The 20,515-nt window shown below is 39.2% G+C and overlaps 1 protein-coding gene across 1 annotated transcript in view; it reads left to right on the top strand.

Moving 5' to 3' along the window:
* Nucleotides 1-20,515, top strand: part of LOC121737303 (follistatin) — a 60,664-nt gene that overhangs the window by 29,689 nt on the left and 10,460 nt on the right. The window contains exons 2-3 of the mRNA XM_042128934.1: nucleotides 743-934; nucleotides 9,337-9,546. Coding sequence (XP_041984868.1) covers nucleotides 743-934; nucleotides 9,337-9,546 — 402 coding nt within the window. The remainder of the gene's footprint in view (nucleotides 1-742; nucleotides 935-9,336; nucleotides 9,547-20,515) is intronic.

Genomic DNA, 20,515 nt, shown 5'->3' with positions numbered 1-20,515 from the left:
CATGCACAGCGACTGGTGCCAGTCAATTCTGTTTTCCTTCCATAGGGCCTTTTACACCTACCGAGTGCAATGGCGAGACAGTGCTCTCGGCCAATCAAATTGTCTGTTTGCACTGTCACGCTACTGACTACTGTCTCACCGCTCTACACGGCAGGTGAGCACATGCTACATATCGAAGAACGCCTCCGTGGTCTAGTGGTATAGAGCGCGGCTCTTGGCTCGGAGGTCGTGGGTTCGATTGCCGCGTTCGAACTTGGGAACATGTTATTTCCAAGTTTGGTTAGGACAATGCAGGCTGATCATAATAATATGATTGTCTTGACAAGTAAGATGATCCATGCATCGGATAGGCATGTAAAAAAGTCGGTCCTGCGCTTGATCTCTCGCCAGTCGTATCGGTCTTCCCTCCCACTGGGTTATGAGAGTATAGGGATTGAGAGTGCTCTTGTGTACTGCGCACACACTTGGGCACTATAAAATTACTCATGCGTAGCTGGCCTGGTTTCAATGAAATGGGCCAGCGTCACCGAAACTGGTGTGGGAGCTATTATTATACACGTACTCAGAGAAGTTGATTCCTAGGCAGATGGGGGACCTACGTAGTTTGGTCGCGCTATGTCAAACCCAGCCGACAGATCACAATTGACATGATCCGACCACATGACGTCGGGAAATGCCTGGGAATCAATTTATACGATAGGTACTTTCTCTCTGAATCGTCTGATGTGTTTGTGTGTTGCAGCCGGTATCTGCTGGTCGGGTATGGACCGGAGCGGGCGGTGCACCTCGGTGCTGGCGCTGCGAGTGGGCCGGGCCGAGTGCTGCGCGGGCGGGGCGCGCGCCCCCGCCGCCTGGAGCCCCCGCGACCTCGACAGCGGCGAGATATTCTTCTACAAGGCGCTCTCCCAGGGTGTGCCCTGCACGGCGTGCGCTGGTGAGTGTGCTAAAGCCTTTATAATGTGTAAAATTTATATCGACTCGACAGGTTTGCAAGACGTGAAATCTGTCAATTCAGTACAAATTTAGAAATGCATCTACATTCTGCACGTCGCGTTACGGTCTGACTTCACCCTAACGGTAGAGACGTCTGTTCAACTTTAATTGCATGAACAATGAACATTTTGACAAAGTTAAACTTTAAAGCATACATTTTCTGACAAAATCTTCATTAAATTAAAATATGAACATCAAACTTAGTTAACATTACTTTCAAATATCGATACTGAGCTTCTTTGATATCGATCGATAACAAAGTAGCTCAGTTGCAGTATTTGACTTAAAATGTGCGGTTTTTTAATGAAGTAAGGGAGCAAACGGGTCACGTGATGGAAAGCAACTTCCGTCGCCCATGGACACTCGCAGCATCAGAAGAGCTGCAAGTGCGTTGCCGGCCTTTTAAGAGGAAATAGGGTAGGGAAGGGAAGGGATTGGGCCTCCGGTAAGCTCACTCACTCGGCGAAACACAGCGCAAGCGCTGTTTCACGCCGGTTTTCTGTGAGAACGTGGTATTTATCCGGTTGAGCCGGCCCATTGGTGCCGAAGCATGGCTCTCCCACGTATACCGAATATCCGCATCCGCATCCGAAAATGCGGAGCATCCGCATAGATTTGGATATCCGCATCTGCATCCGTATCCGCATTAAATCCATGCGGATTTTTATGCGGATGCGAATGTCATACGAGTTGCGACAAGAAAAAAAAAGCGGCGGGGTCTGTGAATGGCGCGTGCCGTTTGCGCGTGACAAATGACTAATGGGAGCGAAAAAGCCGCCCAAGTGCGTATCGGCCACGCACAATAGAGGGTTCCGTAGTACCAGCAGTTTTTGATAAGTTTTGTATCGTCAATGAATGTACAATTATAACATGTTTTACACTACTTAAATTCCTTTGTACTTGTCAATGACTTATGAAGTCTTCTTAGCCGTGATCATTTTCTTTTTTAATTTAGCATATTTCCTACTCATGTTTTTCAGAATCAACCGTTTAGCTAATAGCTGGTAGAAGGGTCTCTCCCACTGGACAATAACGATTTCTTCCACTTTAACACTTTGTATATTTCATAAATGGATTCCTAATTCGGAAAATGGTCTTGGAAATTGGAATACTCGTAATATTTTTAAAAACCCTATCCAACGACATCACACACGGTGGAGTGGACGCGAAATGAAAACAATTATCCCCGCTTGATGTGTAAGGGAGGTACTATCAATTAAAAAAAAAAGGTTTTATTACCATTTTGTCGATATCGTTTATATGTATTTGCATTCATGCCAAATTTCAGCTTTGTAGGCTATTCTCTGAGCGAAACCGCGGAGAAACAGACACACAGACGGACAGATAGACCGAAAATATAAGGGTTCCTTGTTGATTACGGAACCCTAAACACGGTGAAAGGATCCGACGCGTTTATTGTGGTGCATCAATGGGGATTGTCCATTTTTTTAAATTTTGCTCATTACAAAAACATTTCGAGGAATAAGGTCACTGATCGTTTTTCTGTATATAAAAGAAAAAAATACCCATTAGTTACTAATATTTTTGAACAAATGTGTTTAACCTTAGTTTGACCTTCAATGGCGTTAAATTAGCAATAAATTCGACCAACATTATGTTTCGAACTTTTGGTAAGCTTCTCGTATTAGCTTTCACATAATGAGAACTTGCGTTTGACAAACCAGCCATTATAAATAAGATTAAAAGGAAATTTAAAACACTACAGAGGTCAAATAGCCGCCGATGATGACGTCAGAGCGAAACTTTAAAAATTTATTGAGAAAAAACTAGCCAATAAATTTCAAAATTATTTAATTTATATTCTTAAAATACCCTATTTTAACGAAAATAAATATAAAAAGTACATGTGATTTTTTATAACACTTTTTCATTTTATAAACTATATTTATGTAGGATCCGAAACATCCGCGGATGCGGATGCGAACCTCTAAAAATCCGCATCCGCATTCGCATCCGCGGATGTGAAAAAATCGGGATCCGCAACATCCCTGATTAATAGTAGTGAAAACAAACGTCAAAATTAACTAATCGCGCCCGTCATGATTGTCGAACGCTGATTATGGTTTTCTCCAAATAGACACGGCCTTATCATTATGTCGATGGTAGCTTCTAAGTTCTCAAAGTACTCGTGTTACGGATACGGATTCTTTTTTTTGTCATTCAGCCTGCCTAGCATACGCCAACGAGATACTCACTCTACATGTTTTCTCGATGTTTGATGGTTTGTCTCTACATCTCTATTGACCCTAGCATGACAAAAGTTTTTTCTCGCGTAGATCTATCATCGAAATAACACATTTTTATAGAGCTTTGTCGAGATTATGTCGAGATTTTGACATTATGAGACGAGTAGTTTTTAATTATCTCGAGAGTGAGTTATCTCGTTGGCGTGTGCTAGGCAGGCTGCTGATGACTGTAAACTTTGACGAGTCTACAGGTGACCTAGGCCTGCCCTTTAGCAAATAACGTCAATAAGTATTACTTAAGATGCCATCATGATTGATACACGATTAAAGTCTTAAATACCTAGAATGACTACAACAAACAAAAGGTGCAAAGTTTTTACTAACGACTCGAATAAAATTATACAGCCGTTTTGTCAAACGTGACATTTAAGATGGCCAACTGATATTGTCAGCTATCAGTATTGACGCAGCAGGTGCTCCAATTAATGACATTTAAAAGCCTGTGAACTTTTCATTCAAATATGATACATTACAGTGTACAATGTACTATCAGATAAGTTGATTCTGGCAGATGGCGGTCGGCGGGCCTATGTAAGCCCGGCCGCACATTGTCCGAAATTTCTGATCAGAAACAGTTGAACGTCCGCGCTGTCTCTAATTGCCCCTCTACATGAGTGACCAGCGCTGGCCGATCGAATGGCGCATACGATGGCTATGCAGTGGTCGCAACGCCTCTACATGATGGCCGTGTTCAGTTTTGATCTGAACGTCGTTCAAGGTGGACGTGTAAGCATTAGCCATTGCGGCAATGCAATACGTGCATTTGAATAAATTATGACTTCACCAGATGACCCGGTGAACTTCGTATGACCTTCCCTCCCAATATGCAGCTTCTCTTGAATCCTACGAATAATTATTTCGAGCCTAAAATTAAAATAATGGTTTATGGCCGTAGGGATGATGATGATAATGATGAATGTAATAATAGCATAATATACTTACCGTTCTTAAAACAACGCTGAAACTCCCAAACTTGGATCTTTAAAAAGTCAGGAGTTATGTATTGTATAAGCTATTATTATTGTAAAGTTTCATTAAAATTCGTTCAGTATTTATTGAGTAATAGAGTAACATACATCCATACAAACTATATTAATATAGCTTCATTCATTATGAGACCACGTACTCGTCATTTTGAATAAAATTCGTAACTTGTAATACGAATTACGACGTCCTCGCTCGACCGCGGCCGGGCATCGACTGTCGTATCGCCAACGTGTAGAGGCGTACCGCCATCGCTGGGCCATCATCCTTTGATGTGCGGCCGAAAAACCGACACCGCCGCCATTCCACGGCCAGCGCTGTTGCCATCGACCATCATACGCCACTACGTCCTCCCCACGCTGGGCCATCGTGATGGCCCACTACGCTGGCCCATCGTGAAGAGCCGCTATTACATTTTGTACTGAGCCGAGTGAGCTCGAACTCGCCGGAAGGATATTTCGGATAGTGTGCGGGGTGGCGGTCCGGCGAAATTCAACAGTTTCTGATCAGAATTCGGACAATGTGCGACCGGGCTTATTCGGTCGCTTTGTGTCAAACCCAGCCGACCGATCACGATTAACATTGAATTGACATAATTCGACCAAATGACTACGTCCGTAAACTGATTATGAATCAATTTCTTCGATGGTTTATGGATGGTCGAGTTCAAAGCTATTCTATGTTGGTATAAAACATTCGGGATCATAAATGATAAAAACTCTCGAAACTATCCAGCAATGAGCGGCTAAATTATAATATGAACTACTAGATGTTCCGCGCTTCGCCAGCGTAATTTAGGAATGTCACGGAAACCGTACATTTTCCCGCAAAAAAAGAAACCTATGTCCTTTCACTTGGTCTATTCTTCATGTGTGCCAAATAACATAAAAATTGCTCCAGTAGTTCGTAGCCCTTTCAAATAATTTCCCCCGTTTTTTCCACATTTTCCTCTATTTATTCGCTTCTATTAGTCTTAGAGTGATAAAATATAGGGTATAGCCTTCCTTGATAAATACCGGACCAGTAGTTCCTGAGATTAGCGCGTTCAAACAAACAAACAAACAAACAAAGTAATAAACTCTTCCGCTTTATAACAGTACTAGCTGTTGCCCGCGACTTCGTCCGCGTGGACTTTAGTTTATAGCGCGCGGTGTCAACAAAATGTGTGTCAAATTTAAAAACTTTTTAAAACCCTGGTAAGTGGTACCCCTCTTAGGGCCGCGCTACACCGGAATGGCAGCGCTGAAAGTGCTCGCCTCGCCGCTGCCATTCCGGTGTAGCGCGACCCTTAATTAATCAAAATACCCAAAAACAGCTGTGCAGTGTGCACATAATCTATACTAACATTGTAAATGCGAAAGTATCTCTGTCTGTCTGTCTGTCTGTCTGTCGGTCTCGCTTTCACGCCAAACGCCAAAAGTATCTCTGTATGTCTGTCTGTCTGTCTGTCAGTCTCGCTTTCACGCCAAACGCCAAAACTACCGAACCGATTGTAATGAAATTTTGTATACAGATAGTCTAAAGCCTGAGAAAGGACATAGGCTACTTTTTTACTGGAAAAAAGGGTTGTAAGGGGGTGAAAATGCGTAAATTTGTTCAAATTAAGTTAGTTCCAACAGTTCATAATAGATGGCGCCGTGCGTCTTCTACATCGCGCTGACGCTTGCTCAAAAGTCTTTCTATAAGACGTGGTATCATCTTACATTTAAGTTTCGATTTTTTTCGATTGTTATATCTATTCTACGGTATTAAATAAGTCAGTACTTTATCTGTGCAGTGACGTAACCTTAAATCTATCAATGATAAATAGTTTATGGGTAAAGTTGTGTAATTGGAGGGCTAAATAAGCTTTAAAATTTGGCATAAAATATAAAGTTTAATATAAAAAAATGAAATACTTATTGTGTGCACACTGCACAGCTGTATTGATTTAAGGGGTACCAGGGTTTTTTTATAAAAGCTTTTGACACCAATTTTGTTGACATCGCGCGCTATATACTGAAGTCCACGCGGACGAAGTCGCGGGCAACAGCTAGTATTATACATACAATATGTTTAAGATTTTTGAAATTTTATTTTAATACACATCCAAGACCCAGGAAAATTGAAAACTTTTTGTTCCGCCTCCGGGACTCGAACCCAGGACCCCCGGGATGAGCGCTGGCCACGCGCAATGCGAATTCATTTTCATCGAAATTTTCATGGAAATAAGATATTTTCCCACATCAAAATGTAGCCTATGTCCTTTCTCAGACTCTAGAATAACTGTATACAAAATTTCATTGCAATCGGTTCAGTAGTTTTGGCGTGAAAGCAAGACAGACAGACAGACAGACAGACAGACAGACAGAGATACTTTCGCATTTATAATATTAGTATGGATTAAACATCATATTCTAACGTATTAAAAACTATAAACAAAAACATACTAACTAATAAGTATGATTAGTTCTATGTTACAATAAAGTAAAAAATAAAACGCCATCTGTTGAATCGTATTAGAACTAAAATGTTCATTCCATTGATATATTTCTGGATTTTTTATAATATTATACATAAAATATGTTTAAGATTTTTGAAATTTTATTTTAATACACATCCAAGACCCAGGAAAATTGAAAACTTTTTGTTCCGCCTCCGGGACTCGAACCCAGGACCCCCGGGATGAGCGCTGGCCACGCGCAATGCGAATTCATTTTCATCGAAATTTTCATGGAAATAAGATATTTTCCCACATCAAAATGTAGCCTATGTCCTTTCTCAGACTCTAGAATAACTGTATACAAAATTTCATTGCAATCGGTTCAGTAGTTTTGGCGTGAAAGCAAGACAGACAGACAGACAGACAGAGATACTTTCGCATTTATAATATTAGTATGGATTAAACATCATATTCTAACGTATTAAAACTATAAACAAAAACATACTAACTAATAAGTATGATTAGTTCTATGTTACAATAAAGTAAAAAATAAAACGCCATCTGTTGAATCGTATTAGAACTAAAATGTTCATTCCATCGATATAATATTTCTGGATTTTTTATAATATTATACATAAAATATGTTTAAAATTTTTGAAATTTTATTTTAATACACATCCAAGACCCAGGAAAATTGAAAACTTTTTGTTCCGCCTGCGGGACTCGAACCCAGGACCCCCGGGATGAGCGCTGGCCACGCGCAATGCGAATTCATTTTCATCGAAATTTTCATGGAAATAAGATATTTTCCCACATCAAAATGTAGCCTATGTCCTTTCTCAGACTCTAGAATAACTGTATACAAAATTTCATTGCAATCGGTTCAGTAGTTTTGGCGTGAAAGCAAGACAGACAGACAGACAGACAGACAGAGATACTTTCGCATTTATAATATTAGTATGGATAGATAGCTAACTGCTAAATACACTATAGCATATCAGCTTTTAAACAAAAAACATAGAGAACGGACAGACATACTCTTTTTCGTCGTCTAAAAAAAGATTTCCAAGACCTAGACAACTCCGCCGTCATAGACGTTTGAATGTTTTTAAGATGTTGTGTTTCCAACTGATTTCTGGCTTCTTGTATCTTGTAATATGCAAAAACGGCGCCTTCTCAGTTACTCTAACTGTCGAATCTACTGGTAACTCTTAACTACCCTCATAAATCGCAAGATACCGGTTCTACCAGAGCTACTGGTGTGCTAAATAGAACCTTTAGCCCCTTATGGCGCATCCACACATGCCGCCGGGTTTGTCGTCGGCTTTCAGACTGCCTTGCCACCGAAGCCGGCGGCATGTGTGGTTAGCCGGCGGCAGGGCCGCCGACCGTGTAATAACCGAATAACTCCCACACCGGATTCGGTGATGGTGGCCGGTTTCATTGAAATCAGGCCAGCTACGAATGAGTAATTTTATAGTGCCCAAGTGTGTGCGCAGTACACACGAACACTCTCTATTCCTACACTCTCATACTTCAGTGGAACGGAAGACCGACACGACTGGCGAGAGATCAGGCGCAGGACCGACTTTTACATGCCTCATCCGACGCATGGATCATCTAACTTGTCAGAAAATCAGGTGATCAGCCTGCATTGTGCTAACCAAACTTAGAAAAAACATGTTTTCAACATGGGAATTGAATCCACGAACTTTGAGCTCTAAACCACTGGACCACTGATATCCGCGATCCAGTGTCCAGTAAAAATATTTAAAATAAAATACGCTAATGAAATCGCCACAACAATTGCTTACGTCTCTACAAAATATACATGTTGTAGAAAATTCTCTACATTCGCTCTGCTGGAGCGAATGTAGAGAATTTTCTGGCTAACCACAAATGCCGCCGGCTTCGGTGGCAAGGCAGTCTGAAAGCCGACGACAAACCCGGCGGCATGTGTGGATGCGCCATAAGGGGCTAGAAGTTGCAACGTGCACTAGGTTTATAAGTTATATCTTGTAACTCCCATTTTAAAATCTCTAAATTCACGCCAACGTGACTGCAATAGAATTTGGTTTGCAGTTCTATTGCAGTCGTGACAATTGCATTCAAACTGCACTTGAACTGCAATTTGCGGTTGGATTGCAGTTGAAATGCTATCCGTCTGTATAGACCCTAAGTGTAATGGCCCTTGTGATACGTTTTAAGTGAAATCCCATTCAATATTGACAACTAACTTCGCTATTGAAATTTCCAAATGCAAGTTGTCTAAGGCAGGGGTTCCCAATCTTTTTCAGCCTGCGGCGCAGTTACACGTAAAATATTTTATCACGGCGCCCTACTCTACCTAGTTATTAGAAAAATATACTTTCATAATTATAGTCAGGTTTCAGCGGATCGACTCACTTGCTTTTTCACGGCGCAACAGGGCGCCGCGGAGCACAGTTTGGGAACCCCTGGTCTAAGGACTCTGGTTTGATTGCTAGGGTTGTCATTTCCATTCTAAATCAATCTCACTAACCAGAGTCATCGACTAAGCGCTGGTTTGGTTGCTAGGGTTGTCATTTCCATTCTAAATCAATCTCACTAACCAGAGTCATCGACTAAGCACTCAGTATTGTTGCAACTTTCCTAGGGTTGTCGCCAACTAACCTCAATCTCTCCATCCAGAATCGTGCGCGGGCGTGACGTGCGGGTCGGGGCGGCGGTGCGCGGTGCGCGGGGGGCGGGCGCGCTGCGTGTGCGCCGCGACGTGCGCGCGCGCCGGCCCCGTGTGCGGCTCCGACGGCCGGACTTACCGCTCACTGTGCCGCCTGCGACGGCGCGCCTGCCGCAGACCCGCCAAGCACCTGACGCTAGACTACCCCGGGCCTTGTCGAGGTATGTATTCATCTTTTAAGGCGAGACCTCACTAGACGGCGGTCTAGACTCTAGACTCTAGAAGTCTAGAGTAACGTGGTGTCCTCGACATAATATATCGAGTAGAGATAGGCAATTAGCAGGAACTAAGACTACTAGTGTGGAAATATGGAATAAGTAATAACTAAAAGGGTTGTCACTAATTGTCACACGCAGACCATAAAATAGTTGACCGGGCTGCCAAAAATATCAATCCAGGCTAGCCCCGCCTACACAGTACACACCCCGCTATCTTCCAATCGTGATAATTATAATGATTCTATGAATCGTGCCCGCATAAATTGTACTTTGCGCTGCAGCTAATAGTGAACAATATCGCGTAACAACGGTTCCCGCATTATAGCACGAAAGTAAAGGTCGTAAGTCCCAAAAATGTTTTTGATGATTACTTAAAAATTCAATACAATACTAATATTTCCTTTAACCATTATTTTATAAAGTGTGTGATTGTAGTAGTGCAAGTTATTTAATGACAGTAACTCAATAAGTGTAACAGATATTTGTTGAAAAGCCCAGAAATATTCATAATTTCGAAAAATATAACTATCGAGTTGAAATAACTGAATCGTGTTTTCCGTTAGGCAAATATTAGATAAATATACAATGATTAAATAAATCTCAATTTCATTTAAGTCAATCGTCTACCGGGATCGTAATACTTATTAGAAAATACAGTATTTGGCAGCTCGCTCTTAAGTACCACACCACGTGGTTGATACCAAAAAAAAATTCAAAAATCGTTGCCTGACTTCAGAATTATAGGCGACGTAAGTAGGTACTACCAATATTTGAATAACAGACATGAGTTCATTCTTCAATAAGCAATATTTCATATTCCGTTCGGTCGGCAGTCGGCACTCGGCAACACGAACTATTTTTATATGCAACAATGTTTCAAATTGCTCACGGTATTTCAATATCAGTACAGACACTTAAATTCCGCTAGACGGTACTTGCAACTGTCTCGGGTATTTCAATACAACAGAGTCCAGACAGGAAATAGATTATAGAAAACACCTGCCTTATTATGTCTGTACTTTAAAATCATTTTCATACGATAGAGGTACGCTATTTTATTTCCATTTTCCCGACTATGGCGATTAATCAAAGGTAACTAGGCAAATGTTACCTTTGATTAATCAAAATCTTGTCAATTATTTGAGATTACGCTTTCCTTAGTTTTTCGTAGCTATATTTGTGAAGTCGCTGACTGCGGCAGTTAGGAACTTCACCACTATAGGTACGAAAAGTTACTCAAAGTTAAATGCAATTAATTTAAAATTATATACAAAATATTATTTATTTTCAAATATTAACATGCATGATTCGATAGTACCTACTACTAAAGGTAAATCGTTCTGCTGCGGGAAAACAACCACTAAAATGTCACGTGGTTATCTACGCATTGTATTATACATTACACATTATATTACTGTAAGCGAATTTGTGGTAAATGCTTGTTACCTAAGTGATGCTGAAATTTCCAAGTTCAGGAGTTTTAAAGGTTCAGGAGTTCTGTTCAGTGCCTTTGGATCCAGAGACACATTCGTATGAAATTTCACTTATTTGTAACATTTGCTTGAGTTACTAGACATAAAATCTTAACCACCATGTCTGTTTTTATAAATTTCTAGAATTTCCCTCGATTGCTTATAGATCCCATCATCAGATCATCACCTTCGTCATAATTGTACCAAATTCGGATTATACCCTGTACAACAACAAAAATTTTCGAAATCGGTTCACAAACAGCGGAATACTGATCAATATCTGTCTCGATGTAAAAAACTATGAAAAACACTAAGGTGGGATTTCACCAAACACACATAAAACTTAGTTCCCATTGAACGCGTTCATGCTGCGACGTAAATCTCGTTTTGTTTCGATTGGATTTCACAAACTTCTTTTGATCGCGATTATTAAATCTAAGTTTACGTGACGTCACGCGATTATTTTACACTAGCTGTTGCCCGCGACTTCGTCCGCGTGGACTTCAGTTTATAGCGCGCGGTGTCAACAAAATTGGTGTCAAAAGCTTTTTAAAACCCTGGTACCCCTTAAATCAAAATACCCAAAACAGCCGTGTAGTGTGCACATAATATGATTTTTTTTACTTAATTAATTTAATTAATTAAACCAAATTTTAAAGCTTATTTAGCGTTACACAACTTAGCTGCATAATGCATTACACAACCTTAGCTTTGCCCAATGCCCATAAACTATTTATTATTGGTAGACTGTTTCTGATATCTATGTTGGTAGGTGAGTTATTTAATAACATGTACAACAATCGAAAGAATCGCAAATATTAATTCAACATGGTACCACCTCTTATAGAAATACATATGAGCAAGCGATAGCGCGATCTAGGCGACTCTTGGCGCCATCTGTTCCAGTTTTTGGAACTAACTTAATTTGAACAAATTTACGCATAAACACCCCCTTACAACCCCTTTTTCCAGTAAGAAGTAGCCTTTGTCCTTTCTCAGGCTTTAGACTATCTGTGTACAAAATTTCATTACAATCGGTTCAGTAGTTTTGGCGCTGTTGTTTTTGAATTTGATATCTAAGTTGGTAGGTGAGTTATTAGTTAATAACGTGTACTTATAACAATCGAAAGAATCGAGAAACGCATTTCAACATGGTACCACCTCTTATAGAAATACGCATGAGCAAGCGATAGCGCGATCTAGGGGACTCTTGGCGCCATCTATTTTGAGTTTTTGGAACTAACTTAATTTGACCAAATTTACGAATTTTCACCCCCTTACAACCCCTTTTTCCAGTTAAAAAGTAGCCTATGTCCTTTCTCAGGCTTTAGACTATCTGTGTACAAAATTTCATTACAATCGGTTCAGTAGTTTTGGCGTGAAAGCGAGACAGACAGACAGACAGAGATACTTTCGCATTTATAATATTAAAGTATAGATAAACAAAAACATACTAACTAATAAGTATGATTAGTTCTATGTTACAATAAAGTAAAAATTAAAACGCCATCTGCTGAATCGTATTAGAACTAAAATGTTCATTGCATCGATATATTTCTGGATTTTTTATAATATTATACATAAAATATGTTTAAGATCTTTGAAATTTTATTTTAATACACATCCAAGACCCAGGAACATTGAAAACTTTTTGTTCCGCCTGCGGGACTCGAACCCAGGACCCCCGGGATGAGCGCTGGCCACGCGCAATGCGAATTCATTTTCATCGATATTTTCATGGAAATAAGATATTTTCCCACATCAAAATGTAGTCTATGTCCTTTCTCAGACTCTAGAATAACTGTGTACAAAATTTCATTGCAATCGGTTCAGTAGTTTTGGCGTGAAAGCAAGACAGACAGACAGACAGACAGACAGACAGACAGACAGAGATACTTTCGCATTTATAATATTAGTATGGATAAGGAAGAAGGAATATTTTGGTAGATTTTTCACACAATTATTAACACTTAATACGGTTCCCTTTTTTCTCTCATTAAATATAGCCTATATTCAGCAGAAATAGTGTGGATTAAAAAATATGCATTAATACTTCCATCGTGCATCGGCATCGTGGGTATCGCAGACACAATAGATCTTCAATTGTTATGCTGGCAGCCGGCTGCCGCTATTGGAGATTTATAGTTAAAGAAATTAATTAATTATAATAGCAATCAAAAATAATAGTCATTCAAAACTTATTTTAAAAAGTTCTAAAAATATTACTTTCGTAGTCATAACTTTTAAAGCTTTTTTGAAATTAGGATTATAATAATGAAGCACGATAGTCTATATCAAATCAATAAAGCAGCACCCGGCTGTCGCATAACTATTGAAAATCTATTGTGTCTGCGATTCCCACGATCGAGGTAATATTTACGTGGACTCTCCGGGCGAGTCTGTGGCACTGATAATTAAATCTCTCCCCTACCGCACGCACACCCGCGCATCGCGTCTTGACGCCCAATTCGCAACGTGCAGCAGAAATCGTAATATTTTAATTTCGCCATAACATTAAAACCAAACGTCCAATTTTAATCATTCAAAGACCAAATATTATCTACATTAACTGTACTTAGTGATGAAATAATTTATTTTGATAAAGGTCAATAGCATGATTTAAATAAACGCATTTAAATATAGTCCAAAAAAAATTCTAGATTTTTTAATAAAAAAATGGTTATTGTGCCTCACTCAACATAGATAGGTATAGTGTGTCGCGGACTTTTTTGTAGATATTTAAAAGATCTATAATTACTTAGAACATTTTATGCCTCTATCTTTTATAGTTTAGGCAGCGTACGCAAAATAAGTAACTTTTCTGGTTGATTTTTTAAACCTTGCGTCCGAAAATCCCAAATATCTTACGGAACCTTATATTTTTCCAAAATAAAAATTAGCCTATGTTCAGCAGAAATAATGCAGGATTCCAATGGTAAAAGAATTTTTCAAATCGGTCCAGTAGTTTCGGAGCCTATTCGACTCAAACAAACAAACAAACAAACAAACAAACAAACAAAAAATCAAATCTTTCCTCTTTATAATAGTAGTGTAGATGTTTTCATCATTTTAAAGCCTTTCACGTTAATTTAACTACAAAATAGCAAGAAACAATACATAAACTAATAAACGCATGTGTCAAAACTGTCATCTTGACATTTCTTTTGTCTATGTTTTTCGTTCCGCCATGACAGAGCTTGAACGGGTTTTATAACGTTAAACTTCGGACTTTGGGCGTTCAAAAGATAAAACTGGGATTTGCTGTGAACGCGTTCAGTTTATGCTGGTGAAATGCATTACAATGTTATAATCGCGGTTATACGTTTTGAACCGGTTCAGAGTGCTTTGAACGCGTTCCATTTCTTTGGTGAAAACTGAAATCTCCCCTTATAATACTAATAATAGAGTCATAATGTCATGTTGCAAGATGTTAGGGTAGAGACGATGATGATGATTAATCTAATGTACTATTAACATATGCCTTCAATTCTTAAAACAACGTCGAAACCCCCAAACATATAAGTATCTATAAGAAGGCCGAAGATCTGTTCACTACCTTCGAACCATGGTATATTTTGGTGCAAAATCTGACTTTTTGGTAAGATTTACTTCGAATAGTTCATTATTTATCCAAAATCACTATAAGTTTCCATTTGAAATACTTCAGATTATGAATCGAAATCACAATATCATCCATATAAATGGATTTTTAGTATAAAAAGCGAGGAATTCCCTCATTACTTAAGGATCCCATCATCAAGTCACCTTTTTTATGAACATGGTACCAAATTTGGACTAAACCCGATACAATAGCGAAAAAATCTTGAAAATCGGTCCACAAACGGCGTAGTGATCGTTGAACATACAAAAAAAATATAATTATTATATAAACAGACGAACATATTATAACCTCCTCCTTTTTGGAAGTCGGTTAAAATATTACAATACGTTCAAAGACCGGTAAGAAATTGTGTAGCCGGCATAACCACGTGTAAGGTACAGGTACAGTCTCCAGAACTGGTTAGTGTATTGTGTAGGCGACTGTTATGTAAGGCCACGAGGTCGTCAATGCAAAATACCAGATTAAATCAACCAGTATAAAGTCAATGGAACTTTTTGAAAAGCACATGTTTAAAGCCACAATATACTTTATATTATAAATGAGAAAGTGTGTCTGTCTGTCTGTTACCTCTCCACGCTGGAATTGCTCAACCGATTTTGTTGAAATTTGCTGGATACTTTGAATCCGGTGAAAGGACATAGGATATTATACAGTGTGTAACAAAAATAAGTGATAATATTTTAGGGTGTATACGTGTTCCTTGTAGAGAGTTCACTGTGAAAGTAGCAGCTCTGAAAGTTGAAATTTTTTTTTCACTTTTGTATGGGCAAGGGCCCGAGCGTCACGAGTTTTCCCATACAAAAGTGAAAAAATTTTTTGGTCTTTCAGCGCTGCTACTTTCACAGTGAACTCTCTACAAGGTACATGTACACACCCTAAAGTATTATCACTTATTTTTGTTACACCCTGTATTATAAACGAGTTTTTGCGCAAAGGAGTTGCGGGTATCATAGAGCATTTCTTCTCAAAGGCTTATTAGCCAACGTTTTCCAACTTGAGTATCCATGTATAGGTCTACCAGAATCTGATGGCAAAAAGTGAGAAAATAAATTGACTAACATTGTAATTGCAATAAAACATTTTGATCCTTTATTTTCCTTATAACGGCTGATCCTGTGTGTGAAACATGCAAATATAAAAATTTATCAATGATCAAAGAAATATTTTGAAAGTCTGCCATCAAAATTTGCCATCAGATCCTGGTAGACCTATAAGTGTATAGCACACTAGGCTGAAGTCACGCGGCGTAAATTCCGCATGTAAATTCCGTTAGCATTCAACAATTTTAATAGCGAAGTTATTAAGTAATCACTTATAATACCACAAGAGCTCCAAAATTATCGGGTATTTCCCGATAGGTTCGTTGCAAACATTTTTCCTGAAAAACTTGACTCCTTCATTTGTTTGCAACGAACCTATCGGGAAATGCCAGATAATTTTGAAGCTCGTGTGGTATTCGGGGGATTATTTTTCCGTCCCAAATGTCGGCCAATAGAATTAGAATTTGTTTTTTATATGTATATAGCAACTACCAGAGAAAATTTTCAAAAAATTATCAGTATAATACCATGTAGGTTGTACCACGTGACGTCGAATGGTGCAATTCTATTGGTCGATATTTGGGTCGGAAAAATAATCAAAATAATTTGGCAGTTGACAACGCGTATCTCAAATCTTGAATACATTTCGATTTCTAAATTCGCTAACGAAAATGTCGAATGCAAGAGTTCTCTAAGAGTGGGTTGCACTAACTGTAACTTTAACTATAACTACAATGCAAAATGTCAAATCTTTGGTTAAAGCCAAGAAACTTATATTAAACATGAGTGTTCAATATAAGCTTCTTGGTTAAAGTCAATAATGGACGCCATATTTAACGAAAACCATAGAGCTCGACAAGGCTTTAAATGAACGTGGCGAAAAAAGGATCTAACGCTGTCATCATACAAAAACGCCATTTTTGACAGTTCGACAGTTTGTCGGACCAGCAACAGACATAATATGTTAAATTCTGTGGTCAAAGTTAAGTTAACCTTAACTATAACCATAATTTTGACCATAACCACGCCTCTGGTGCAACCCACCCTAAGTACTCTTGATCTACACTGCCGCATACAGAAAGCTTACATTATCGGTTCATAAACTCCATTCAACTTGTAATAATGCAATACAGACAGACAGACGGGGCATAAGGCTATAAAACGCATCTAGACCATAAATTAATAGCGTCCATAAATTATTCCCGTCGCCTCGGAAGCGCTCGCCGTGACGGTACAAGTGTAAGAATCATTATGCCCTTTCTACCGTATCTTAATGTCCAATAAATCCAAACCAACCGATAAATATCAATGAGTTTCGTCTGCTTTGTAAAACGAAATAATCTATAATAAGAACTCATGGTGCTTACAGGTTCAATTCGATTTCGATTTTGAACTTAGAAATCGTAGCTGTTACATGGTATTTGACTAAATGTGCTAAAGGCATCGCAAGCGCCATATCACTAGATTAGCGATTGGTTTAGTCAACAAACATTTTGATATCTATTTTCTAGCTTTGCTAGAGCTATCGAATCCAAGTTTTTTTTTTAATAAGGGGGCAAACGAGCAAACGGGCCGCCTGATGGAAAGCAACTTCCGTCGTCAATAGACACTCGCAGCATCAGAAGAGCTGCAGGTGCGTTGCCGCCCTTTTAAGAGGGAATCCCTAATAAGGGAGGGTAGGGAAGGGAAGGGAATAGGGGAGGGTGGGGAAGGGCATAGGATAGGGGATTGGGCCGGTAAACTCACTCACTCGGCGAAACACAGCGCAAGCGCTGTTTCACGCCGGTTTTCTGTGAGAACGTGGTATTTCTCCGGTCGAGCCGGCCCATTCGTGCCGAAGCATGGCTCTCCCGCGTTAAGTTTTCTAAAAAGAATAAATTAAGAAGGAATATTAATTTTTTATTTTTATAACCTAGCACTTTGTTTTAACTCAAACTATTCAAATGCGCATAACCTGCACACTTGCATAAAAAACCACACTACTACCAACGCAGTTTTTCACACATCGGTTGCTGTAGAGTAGTTTATTCATACATTAATCAAAGACTCCTTACTTAGTTCGTAGGACTCACTATACATTTTTATTATTTGAAGAACAACGTCCACGTGGCAAAAGCCCGCCTACGCCTAGCAACAAGATACACATCTACATTGGTCTATCAAACTTTACGACTCATTGGCGCGCTCACGCCTGACCTGTTATTGCTACGAAAACGAAATGCCGCAAAAACTGCACCAAAAAAACACGAGGAAAATCTAAAATCGTATAGCTAAGTATGTAGTTAAATATGCCAATTAGCGATCGATTCGGTCGATGTCGTATCGATATTGCACTCGCGCGACCTCTAGCGTTCATGACTCAAGGACTTGTAGCATAGAATGAGAGCGAAAGGCTTAGATATTGTACTTGGAGTCCAATTTTCTGTTGAAATTAAATTAATAGATAAGTTCAAACTAGTAACTTTGGACTCCAAAACAAGCTCAGAAAAAAAGCAAAAAGGCAAATTCTTTTTAACTCATATGAATTCTTCTTTTACTTTCATCTGTTTTAGTATTACTTCTATTCTATGTTTAGCACGAATGCGAATTCAAGTCGCTTTTAAACTGCGATCGAACTGACAATGACCAATTGTGGGGCATTTGTAACATATCGGTAACCAATAATCAGCTGGTGCCCGCGGCGTGGTCCGTAATTGCGGGTCGCGGGCTCGGTTTTTATTTGTTCTGTGAGTATTAGTCCCCGTCTGTTCGCCACACCCGCTAGCCGGTACAACTCTATTGGCAGATGCCCGATACTGATGCCTCGGGTTGAATGAGACTAGCTATAGACTTGTGAAAGCTAGACATGGGATTCAGAATCGGCATTTCGTGGTAGGTCCCGTCCTGTCTTTGAGCAGTTAAGGAAAGAGGGATGAAGCACAATAAATTTTCAGAACAATCGATCCATTGCATCTACGTTAGTTGGTCCATCAATATTAGTCGTGAATTCGTGAATCGTGATCTGCGGGGCTAAAATGGTCACATTTAGCAATTCCTCTCAATCAATTCAGCAAGTGAATTGTCAAAACTGTCAAACAAAAAAAAAATAATGTCAAATCAGTACAAGAATACAGAAATGAATTACAAGCAGAGTATGTAGTACAGTAGCAGAGAGCAAGGAGAGTAGAGCATTTTGCGACTTTAGAAAAATGAATCATATTATGATTCATATCATGATTCTTCAAAGCGACCATTTTGCCCCGCTGTCGACACGGCCTGGTATAAGCTTACTAATGTAACGTAGTTTTCTTAGATGGGCATCTGCTTACTAGTTACTCACCAATTTCTCTGAAAGTACATAAGTTTAAAATATTGTTGGTAATCGTTTCCAAGATAGGCTTAGTTAATAGTAAAAGAACTAAGGTTAGCTGCAGTCTGCAAGGAGTGCACATTTGTTGGGCAACTTTTAGGTCTACTTTTTAGCTGCTTAAGATGGGTTGCACCAGAGGCGTGGTTATAGTTACAGTTACGGTCAAAGTTATGGTCATAGTTAAGGCTAACTTTAACTTTAACCTTAACTTTGACCACAGAATTGGACAGATGACAGCTGGTCCGACAAGGTTTTATATGAACGTGGGTGGGGGCGCAGCTGGTAAAGGAAAACTGTCAAATATGGCGTTTTTGTATGATGACAGCGTTAGTTCGTTTTTTTGTCACGTTCATTTAAAGCCTTGTTTAGCTCAAGGTTGTCGTTAAATATGGCGTCCGTTATTGACTTCCCATCAAGCCCCATAAGCTCACCGGTGAGCGAGCCACAATAGAATAACAATAGATTTCCAAGAATCCACGATCGAAGGATTAACCAAAGATTTGACAATTTGCATTGTACTTAAAGTTATAGTTAAAGTTACAGTTATAGTTAAGTAAGTTAGTGCAACCCACCCTTAGACATAGTCCTACGGGCACATCTTGCCTTTCCAAGCTCTAGTGTCTCTCGATTTATCTCGTTACAACTTAAATACACGTGATCAGAACTGGTTTGGTCCATATAAAGCAATGGTTCTCGGTTCAATGGAGTACGTACGCTACTACACGCGTAGGTATTGTGGCTCGACGGTGGCAAAAAGGAAAAAGTACCACCATTCATTTATAAATGTTGCTTTGCTGCGTAGTTTTTGCTTATAGGTAAGTAGAGTCCTCGAAATATTTTCTTACTGGATGTTGCCTGCTATTACGGAGTAATTGGTCAGCGTAAGAACCGTAGATTTCTGTGGTGACGTTCGTTTCCGGGAGTTAAAGTGGCTTACCTATCGATATAGTGGTTTGCAAGTTATAAGTTTTCACAAGTTTTCATACCCAAATTAGTCGATGTTTAGTGGTCGATGGATGGTCGGCCATATCAATTTAGGTCATATCTAAATTGATGTGGCCTAGTGAACTTACTATTATTATTTTTTTATAAAGAATATTCCTGCATAATATTTCATTCAAAATTATGTTTGTCATACAATAAGAATCTAATATTTGACTTGGTTTTGTCTGGATCGCCTGAAAAGATCGTATTTTTCGTTTCCACGGAATAAATAGCAATATTCGTTTACGTCCACCGATATCCAATTTCTTCTGGACTATGTCTAAGAAATAAACTATTTGTAGGTAAGAACATAAAGTTTTTTTGCGTCCGGCGGATGCAGATCAAGCCGTGCACGGTGCAATCAGTGTCTGAACAAAATTGAAGCTGCAGACATAAGAATACTTAGAAATGACGTTGGATCTACGAGTTTAAAAGACGTCATAAT

Source organism: Aricia agestis, chromosome 20, assembly GCF_905147365.1.
Source record: "Aricia agestis chromosome 20, ilAriAges1.1, whole genome shotgun sequence".
In the NCBI taxonomy this organism is placed as follows: domain Eukaryota; kingdom Metazoa; phylum Arthropoda; class Insecta; order Lepidoptera; family Lycaenidae; genus Aricia; species Aricia agestis.
This window is presented reverse-complemented; position numbering and strand designations above follow the sequence as displayed.